Source organism: Rhipicephalus microplus, chromosome 1, assembly GCF_043290135.1.
Source record: "Rhipicephalus microplus isolate Deutch F79 chromosome 1, USDA_Rmic, whole genome shotgun sequence".
In the NCBI taxonomy this organism is placed as follows: Eukaryota; Metazoa; Arthropoda; class Arachnida; order Ixodida; family Ixodidae; genus Rhipicephalus; species Rhipicephalus microplus.
Genome location: NC_134700.1, coordinates 66,442,167 through 66,451,650, shown reverse-complemented (window position 1 = coordinate 66,451,650; position 9,484 = coordinate 66,442,167). Strand labels below are relative to the sequence as shown.

General features: G+C 47.7%; 1 protein-coding gene across 2 annotated transcripts; it reads left to right on the top strand.

Annotated features, from left to right (window-relative positions):
- Positions 1 to 224: 224 nt before the first annotated feature.
- LOC142767980 (uncharacterized) lies at positions 225 to 8,856 on the top strand. Of its 2 annotated transcripts, none has more exons than XM_075870168.1 (2): positions 225 to 1,741; positions 8,351 to 8,856. In XM_075870168.1, exons 1-2 carry the CDS (start codon positions 1,391 to 1,393, stop codon positions 8,426 to 8,428), a joined length of 429 nt encoding a protein of 142 aa, XP_075726283.1. In that variant the 5' UTR covers positions 225 to 1,390; the 3' UTR covers positions 8,429 to 8,856. Both variants share the same exon structure in this region, with proteins under 2 accessions (XP_075726283.1, XP_075726284.1).
- The last annotated feature ends 628 nt before the right edge of the window (positions 8,857 to 9,484 follow it).

The window sequence follows — 9,484 nt, the reverse complement described above, 5'->3', positions numbered from 1 at the left end:
CAATGGCACAAAAACTACAAGTTGCAATAGCACTTACTGCAAAGAAAGAAAACTAAAGCAAGACAAAGAAGGGAATACACGCACCATCCATTGCTCCCTCACAACTGAAAGTTTTTACACACTTTAAAAAATCTACAAAATGTGGGTTTAGCATGCGTGTTTTAAAGAGGTACGAAAAGCCAAACAATGAAGGTGCGTCCTTAAAGTCGATTGATACAGTCGAATTGCTTGTCTAGTAACAACCACGGAGGTCTACTTACACAAGGTGCGGCATTATTTGTGACGTGATGAGCCTGCACAATATCTCGCCTAGTTTTACTAGGCTGATGGTGCAAAACTACTGTGATTTTGAACACCGGATTACATTTGCATCACTGATAGACCGAGGTGAGATGAGACGGCTCCAATGATTTCGGTGAATGCTCGATGGTGCGCGTGTTAGCACATCGACCGGTCTTGCTGATTTACTATCCATGTCAACCCGGACAGTGACAAGTCTTCGCGATGGTATAGTTCGCACCATCCAGTTATAACTTATCACCATTGATTGCTGCGTTCATCCTGGTCGGCAGCTTCACGCATATATGTGTGCCCGTACATGACGATAAGTGGACGGTGTGCCGTAATGTGTTTCCCGTGTGCTGAAAGCGCGCTCCTACATGACACGCCGATTCACCATGCCTGGCCCATGTATAGAAACACGTGGTCCTGACGTCACAGTTGCTACTTAAACCACTGCAAAATGACCAGCGGGAGCATTTCTTGCTTGCTTATCAACTGGACTGCCGTCGCCTGCTTTCTTTCACCGGTCACCGACTGATAGCGGCGGGTGCCGCTACGACATGGTGTCAGAAGTTATGTGGTCTGCCCACCTTTAACATCTACAGGGAAAAAAGAGCTATCGAAACGTCCAGAGGCTGCCATGGCCACTGCACCACCCCCACCTCCACCGGGCCTTCAGCAACCACTGCTACGGGACTTTGACACTACCTCAGAGTGGCCGGCATGGATACAACCCTTTGACGACTATCGATATGCGTCGAGCCTGAATGAGTGCTCGGAGAAGGCGCAAGTGTGCACTCTGCTGTACACCATGGGGCGGCAAGCAAGGGGCATCTTTGTTACCTTCAATCTCTCTGCAGAAGATTCGAAGAAGTTTGAGCTGGTCAAAAAGAAGTTCGACGAGTACTTCATCAAGGAGATCAGCATTGTGTACGAGAGCGCTTGCTTTCACAAGCGGCACCGGATGTCGGGCGAGTTTATTGACCAGTTCATGGCGGTTCTACACATCTTGGCGGAAAAATGCAACTTTTGAGAATTCAAGCAGCGCCTCATCCGAGACCGGTTCGTCGTTGGCCTGTGGGACTAAAAACTTTCCGAGTCGCTCCAAATGGACCCGAAGCTATCTCTCGTGACAGCCATAGTGAAGGCCCGCCTGAAAGAGACAGTTCAGCAGCAACAAGCAGAGCTCCGCAACTTCAACGAGGTTCGCGACTGTACTCAGTCCAATCCATGGGAAGAAGTCAACGTTGACGCAGTGGGACACCGCACGAAACCGTGCCGCACTGAGGGCACCCGGCCGCCAGCAGTTCGTTACGAAAGACAGTGCATCTTCTGCGGTGGCCACTCCCACCCTAAGACAGACTGTACAACTACAGCGCAGAAGTCCTTTGACTGCGGCGAAAAGGGACATTTTGGAAAGGTGTGCCTCAAAAGGACTTCTCCAAGCAACAGGCGAAAGGTACGAGTGTCGTCCGTACAAAAAGACACTGGGGAAATTTTTCTAGACGCAGTGGAGGTGCCTGGCGCCAAGGCACGTTACGTTCACGTATTGGTTAATGCAGTGCCTGTTTTCGCAAAGGTTGACTCGGGGGTAGAAGTGCCCGTAATTCCAACATTGTTTCCTGGACTTCCCACGAGCTTAAAAAGGGCCGACGACATCTTGACAAGCACTAGCCGTGCTCGACTAAATGTTCTGGGCAAGTTTCAGGCAGATATAATTTGGAAGGGACAAACTTCTCGCCAAACATGTTATATCGTAAGTCCTTTGCGCCATGCACTGCTAAGGTTGCTAGCTCTAGAAGCATTAGGATTTATTAAGTTCGCTGACTCTGTCGTTGAGAAAAAGTCTGACTACGAGGTATTGTGCCCTCAGGTTTTTGAAGACTTGGGCTGTATGCTGGAGGAGTATACAATCAGGCTAAAACCAGACGCAGTTCCGTTTGCAGTAAGCGCACCACGCAGGATTCATATACCGCTTCAGGAACCTGTCAAGCGGGAACCAGATAAGATGGAAGAAAGGGGCGTGATTCGGGCAGTCGAAGAGCCAACCGAATGGTTTGCCGGCGTTGTTCCCGTACAAAAGCCCACGGGAGACGTGAGGATCTGTGTCGACCTTACGCAGTTAAACAAGTTTGTCCTAAGGGAAAGGTACACGTTGCCTACTGTAGACCAAGCACTAGGCTCACTTGCTGGCACGAAATGGTTTTCCAGACTAGACTCAAATTCCGGATCCCACCAGGTGCGTCTCAGCGAGGCCTCAAAACTACTGACCACGTTCATTACGCCGCTTGGGCGGTGGTGTTTCACTCGGTTGCCGTTTCGTATTAATTCAGCCCCAAAGTACTTTCAAAGGAGAATGTCTGAAATCCTGGCAGGCCTTGCTGGTGTCTTCAACCTGATGGACAATATTCTCATACTTGGCGAAAGCAAAGAACAATAGGAGTCTAGGCTATCGAATGTTTTATCTGGGTTGGTCGAGTCTAACGTTACGCTTAACAAAGCAACATGTGTTTTTGGAGCACGAAGCATGAGCTTTTCGGGTCACTTTCTAAGAGAAGAAGGCATACAGCCTGATCCGGCTAAGCAGAGTCATTAAAGAGCTGAACCCGTCCTCGAATATTTCACAATTGTGCAGTGTTCTCGGCATGGCCAATCACCTAGGCCGCTTTTTGCCAAACATAGCGCAAACCACTGCCCCACTAAGGGCGCTTTTGCCGAAAGAGATTGAATAGGTGGGGGTACTTTTCAGAACACTGCTTTCAATAGCTTAAAAGCTCTTATCTCCTCGGCAAAGTGTATGGCCATGTACGATCCACCACTTCCCACAATTCTTTCGGCGGATGCCTTCTCGTTTGGTCTCGGGGCCGTCCTTTTCCAAAAACAACGTAATGGTGAGTGCCGCCCGATAGCGTTCGCTTCAAGGTCATTGACCAAAACCGAGCAGCGCTATGCGCAAGTCGAAAAGGAGGCACTAGCATTAACTTGCGCTGCCGAAAGATTTGACGAATATATACGAGGTATCGATGTGACGTTCGAAACAGACCATAAAACTCTGGTCTCGTCGCTCGGTAAAATGCCTATCGATTTGTTAACGCCAAGAGTGCAGCGCTTCAGAATGTGGTTGATGCGGTACCAATTTGGAATTGCGTACGTTGCCGGCAAAAGCTTGATTACGGCGGACGCTCTTTCGCAAGCGCTGATGAAAGCAGATAAACTCGCCAGTGAACTGACCATCTGGCAAGTCTCGTCATTTGTTAAATATTGTGTTCAAGGGCGACAATTTTGTTAACAGAGTACGTGATGTTCAAAAGACGCACGTTGTTTGTCAGGCCTTGCTGAAGTTGTGTCACGAAGGCTGGCCAGAAAAACCAAAACTTCCTTGCCACCTAGCTCCGTACTGGTAGGAACATGCCGTAATTGCCGAATGCAATGGCATGTTGCTAAATGGGACTAGATTGGTAGTACCTGAATGCCTAAGAAAAGAAGTACTAACCAAGCTCAATGATGGGCATCAGGGCATCTCAAAGACAAGAGCTTTGGCGAAAGAACTTGTCTGGTGGCCAGGCCTCGGCGAAGAACTCGCATGGCAAGTGAAAGAATGTGTTACTTGTGCACGGTTTGTCACCCAGAACTGTGAGCCGTTGATCTCAACCTTAACGCCAAGGTTCGAATGGGAACGAGTTGGGGTTGACTTGTGTTTTGTCAACAACTGTCACTACCTTGTCGTGGTTGACTGCCTGTCGCGGTATCCGGAAGTAGCCCTCCTTCCCTCAACGAAAACTGGTGTGGTTATAGAAATGCTAAAAAAGCATTTTTGCACGCCATGGCATTCTGAAAGATCGTTGTAACAGATAATGAACCACAGTTTTCTTGTACCGAGTTTGAAAAGTTTGTCTATGATTACGGATTTGGTAACGTCACTGCAAGCCCTAGGTACCCTCAGGCTTAATGGGGAAGTAGAACGCATGGTTCGAATGATTAAGCGCCTGATACTCAAATCCAAGGACCCATACTTGGCTTTGCTTGCCTACAGGGCAACTCCAGTCATTCTCGGCTCTAGCCCGGTGGAAATCCTTATGGGCCGGTGTCTTCGGACAAAAGTTCCAATGGAACCGCAGCTCCGTGATCCAGTGCAGCCACCGCTGCTTACTCTTGCGAGCAAAGACAGAGCCAACAAAAAGTTGCAAGCTCAGTACTACAACAAATGCCACCGAGCCAGGAAGTTGAATAAACTAACACCAGGTTATTCTATTTGGGTAACGGATGTGAAAGCCAGAGGAACTGTGCTAGTGACAGCCGCTACTCCCCGTTCCTACATAATACGAACCGAGGATGGGGTTACACTGCGGCGTTACAGACGAATGCTGAACCGCATGCCACAACAAGGGAAGCGTGAAGACAGCGACGAGTTCAGAAACGAAAGCGAGTCAGCCGACTGGGTTTCGATAGAAAGGGCGCCACCCGCCGCCTCAACGTCAGCTTCAGTGCCTATAGATTCTGAGGTGATTTCCACGTCAGTACATTCCGCTTCCGTGAGTGTGACCAGGTCTGGCAGAGTGGTTAAGCAACCTGTTCACTACGGTATTACTGAATAAGCTTTGTTCGTGGTTTGTTACCACTAAAGGTTCTGGGTTTTGTTTATGTGTAAATGTTCTAAATTCTACGCGCAAAACCACTGTTATTTTGCAAAAGGGGGATGTGCCGGAATGTGTTTTCCGTGTGCTCAAAGCGCGTTCCTACATGACGCGCCAATTCACCGTGCCTGGCCAGCCTGGCCCATGTATAGAAACACGTGGTACTGACGCAACAGTTGCTACTTACACCGCTGCGAAATGAACAGTGGGGGTTTTTCTTGGTTGCCTATTGCCTGGACTGCCGTCGCTTCCTTTTTTTCACCGATCAACGACTGATAGCGGCGAACGCCTCTACGACAAGCGGAGCGCAATGTATTATCGCGAAGGCTTGTTGGTGTTCGGGTTTTGTTTGACGCGTATAGCCCTCGTAAACAACAAAAAAAGATAACTTGCATCTAACTGCTACAGAACTGACAAAACAGCTGACATGGCTGTGACCTACTTTTTGGTCACTGTAGACTATTAATAATATTAATATATGGCATGCGTCCCAAAACAAAGAAATGATTATGAGAGACGCGTAGTTGATGGCTCCGGAAATTTTAGCCATCGTGTTTTACGGTGTTTAACGTGCACCGACATCGCACAGTGGTGAGCACTGTTAGGGTGAACACGCGAGCACGTGGCCAACGGCACTTTCAGCGCCACGTAAAAGCCATCGTTGGAAACATTGCACATGCAGAGCATGTGCTTTGCGAAACACTCTTTCCACCGTGCGCATCACGTCATCGATACGCTTGTTCGTCGTCTGCTAGCCGCATTTTTTGTTCGCTGAGCTGATTGATACCTTCTGCATTTCAAGGTCCATCTGGATTGAAGATTGGCGCGTGAAGGAAGAAAAGCGAGTGTAAGAGAGATAATTATTAAACTTTTTATTCAGGAAAATTCAAAGTAAACAAGACCATGAGAACAAATATAAATGCATGAGCAAATCTAATAGTGAGTCATGTGACCACTTACAGCAACGACTTCAGCTATTCTGCATAGTAACGAGTCTTAAAGTGATTGAACATATTCCTGATCGGCTTTCAGCCTTTCCCACTCGTTGCTGACTTGCGCCCATAACTGGTCCGAACTCGCGGAATAAAGGGGCTTCCTTGCCAAAGAAGCTTTCAGACGGCCCCACACGTTTTCTATCACATCCACATCCACTCCTTTCGGAGGCAATTCCAGTAGCTGCATGTGCGGCTCCGCCTGGAACTCCTTGACAGCCTGCGCCGTGTGTAACGGTGACCGGTCCTGTTGGAACAGGTCATCACCGTCTGGGAATAAACTGCTCGCATATGGCAGCAGCACATTGTTCAAAATTTTGCGGTATTGTTTCGACGATAAGTGTCCACGTATACGTTGCCGGAGCCCTAAACCATATCTTGAAACAGCACCCCACACGCTCACACTCGATCTCCCACAGGCAGAAACACCTTGAACGTTGTCTGGGTCGTTCCTGTGTGACATTTTGACGTTAACTAAAACAATTGCTTTTCAAAGCAGGAAGTTTGCCTCACCGTGTGCCTGGTAGTCTCCAAACACGCAATCTTCTGTCTTGTCGTGTCGAAAACGTTGACTCATCCGAAAAGAGGACGCGACCCCACTCTACTGATGTTTATGCTTTGTGCAACTCAGCGAACTGCCGTCGTGCGTCCTTGTGTGCCGCCGTTAGTAGTGGCTTCTGCGCTGCGACGTGACTGCGAAGGCCCGCAGTACGCAGGCGACGTCGAACAGTGGTGTCCGAAACGTCCAAATCCAAGTCCCCGTGTATTTTTGGGGCTGGCAGGAAAGGGTTACGAACAGCAGCTGCAACTATGAGGGCGTCTTCACCGTCTGCGGTAGCTTTAGGGCGGGGCGCACCGGGTGCATCCTGAATGCAACCTTCATACTTGTAGGCTTGAATTATCCTGTTCACAGTCTTCAGGGGACTATTAACTAAAACGCCAATATACCGCTGGTAATAACCTTTCAGGAAAAATCGACAATTGAGCGCCGTTCATCATCAGGAACCCTAGCCATAATACGATCTGGCGACAGAATGAACGGCTGCAAAAGATGTTTGGTTGTTATATATACGGCGTCGCATGCACAACAACTTTGAAAGGAACGAATAGACATGCTCCCATAGATATACAAGTTTTTTTGTATTGTTCTGTTCAAGCACAGATGTTTAAAGAAATCTCAAAATGCAGGATGCATGGGCTTAGAAAACAAAATTGCGGCTAACTGACGACGAACAAGTGCATTCATGACGTCATGCGCGCGGTGGAACAATTATTTCATGGAAGGCGTGATGCGCATGCGCAATGTTTCTAGTGATGACCGTTACATAGCGCTGACAGTGCCGTCTGTCACGCGCTTGCGTTTTCACCCTAACAGTGCTCACCGCTGTACCTTACATGGGCCTCGACCATTTTGCCTCCATCAAAATGCGACCGCCTTGTCCGGGATCGAACTCGTGACCTTGGTGTCAGCAGCCGAGCTTGCACCGTGCCACTGTTTCATCGCGGTGGACCTCATCGCCGACTTTTGCGATCTCTTATGAACTACGGAACAAATGCGACAAATCTGATTTGTGGCGGCAAACAGAAGCATCACTCCACGTCGCTTCCCTGTATTCTTCAGATCATGAGACTTGTTCTAGACGTGTATCATAACTGAAATATTTCAAGCTTCTTCATACTTCATAGGTGCAGTGCGTCCGTAATTAGCTTTCTTTGCCATGCGAACAGATTTTCGCAAACCAATGCAACAATACTAAGGATCTCCCACCTCTTTGAGGTGATCCATTAGCAGCTGGAAACAACAGTACTGCTCATTTCATGCGTTTCATCTGAGTAAGCTTTTTTTTTTCGATGCCGTAGTTGTTCAAGTCCTCGTTCAGTAATACTCGAATGCACCAACGCGAAATGAAACACTGGTTCCGGTGAACTCACAGTGCACCATTGCCAAGAAACTGCAAATTGTGCAAGCAAGGAAGTTCACAAGAGAATACTACTCTCATTCATTTTTGTTTACTCGTGTTTTGAAGGTGCTCACTTTTTTATACAACGCCTGACTTGTGAAATAAAGTAATATTCTCTGTACCTTAACACTATAAACCTTCTACAGTTTGATCAGATTCCATCATAAATAACTAATTGTTGTTGGAGTTATGAACACGTAATCGTTAAATAATTATGAATTCGTGTTCCGGCTGTCTTGGCTCATGAATGCATGTTTTTACTGCCCGTGTTGGTACATGATCATTCATACAGATGCCGCTTACTTGCTACTTTCTGTCGACATCCACTCAGTTTTATCTACACACTGACTTCATCATTAACTTCTCAATTCATGCGTGGATAAAAATGCAGGTGCATTTTGACAATTATGGTATTTTGAATGTAAAAATAGTCAACCTTCGGGGACGTCTATAATTTTTTTTTCGTTTGATGCTTCCACAGGGCCACCAAGCAACTGGCGACGGAAAACAGCCGGTGAGCTCGATGAATTCGACGTACAGTACTCACGGATTGAAATAGGACACTCGCAAGCATGGCCACCGGCACACATAGCGCAGCTCGTGCGTTCTCGTGGAACCAAGGTGTTGCATTGTGGTATAGAGTGAGGGCGCGAAAACATCTACAGGGCAGGATTGCTGCTTCCAATCGCCAACGAGTTGGCCTGTAGTTACCCTGGAGCCCACTACTAGCGTTGCGCTGCTACGCTAGCGCACTTTTGCATGCCGACAGAAATGGCTCGCATTCTGCGCCTTTTATGGTGTGTGGATCGCATGCTCTGTGAGAAACACGATTCGGCTAAGAGATTGCGTGTACATGCATTCGCAAACACGATAATTATAAACACCTGCACAAAAGCATAGCAAGCTGATTACATGGCTTTTGTCACACAAACAAACAAAAACTGTCACAGGCCTGTCTGTGTGTAACAATAAAACAATATTTTTGAATTTTGTTGTTTTGTCTCGAGCAGCTAGTACTGCCGTCACACTGCATGGAAAACTTTCGTAGACGCTATTGGCCATGATAATTGTGCCAGCTTCTTCCATTCTTAATCGATGGCAGCCCACAGGTTGTCGGATGGACACTATCGATAACACACTGTTTCAGTGCCGCACGAAGAAGGCCCCGTGGATTCTTTTTCTTTTTTTGTCGCGACAGAAAGCTCAAAATAAACTCACTACACTTCTGTACAGATGTTTTCTCATCATGTCTGCGAACGCACCGGAAGTGCACTCTCTTAATCGAATCATGTTTTCTTTTTACTTGCAGAGCATAGGTGCAGCTTCACCACAAGGCACAAAATGACGACGTAGTCTACTCGCGCTGTAGTATGAGTAGGGCTCACCGGCAGTCTATTTCTCTCGGCATGCGAGAGCGTGCTATAGCCTAGCAGTGCCACGCTTTTAATATGTGGAGTTTGACGTCCCAAAACCACCATATGATTATGAGAGACGCCGTAGTGGAGGGCTCCGGAAATTTCGACCACCTGGGGTTCTTTAACGTGCACCAAAATCTGAGTACACGGGCCTACAACGTTTCCGCCTCCATCGGAAATGTAGCTGCCGCAGCCGGGAT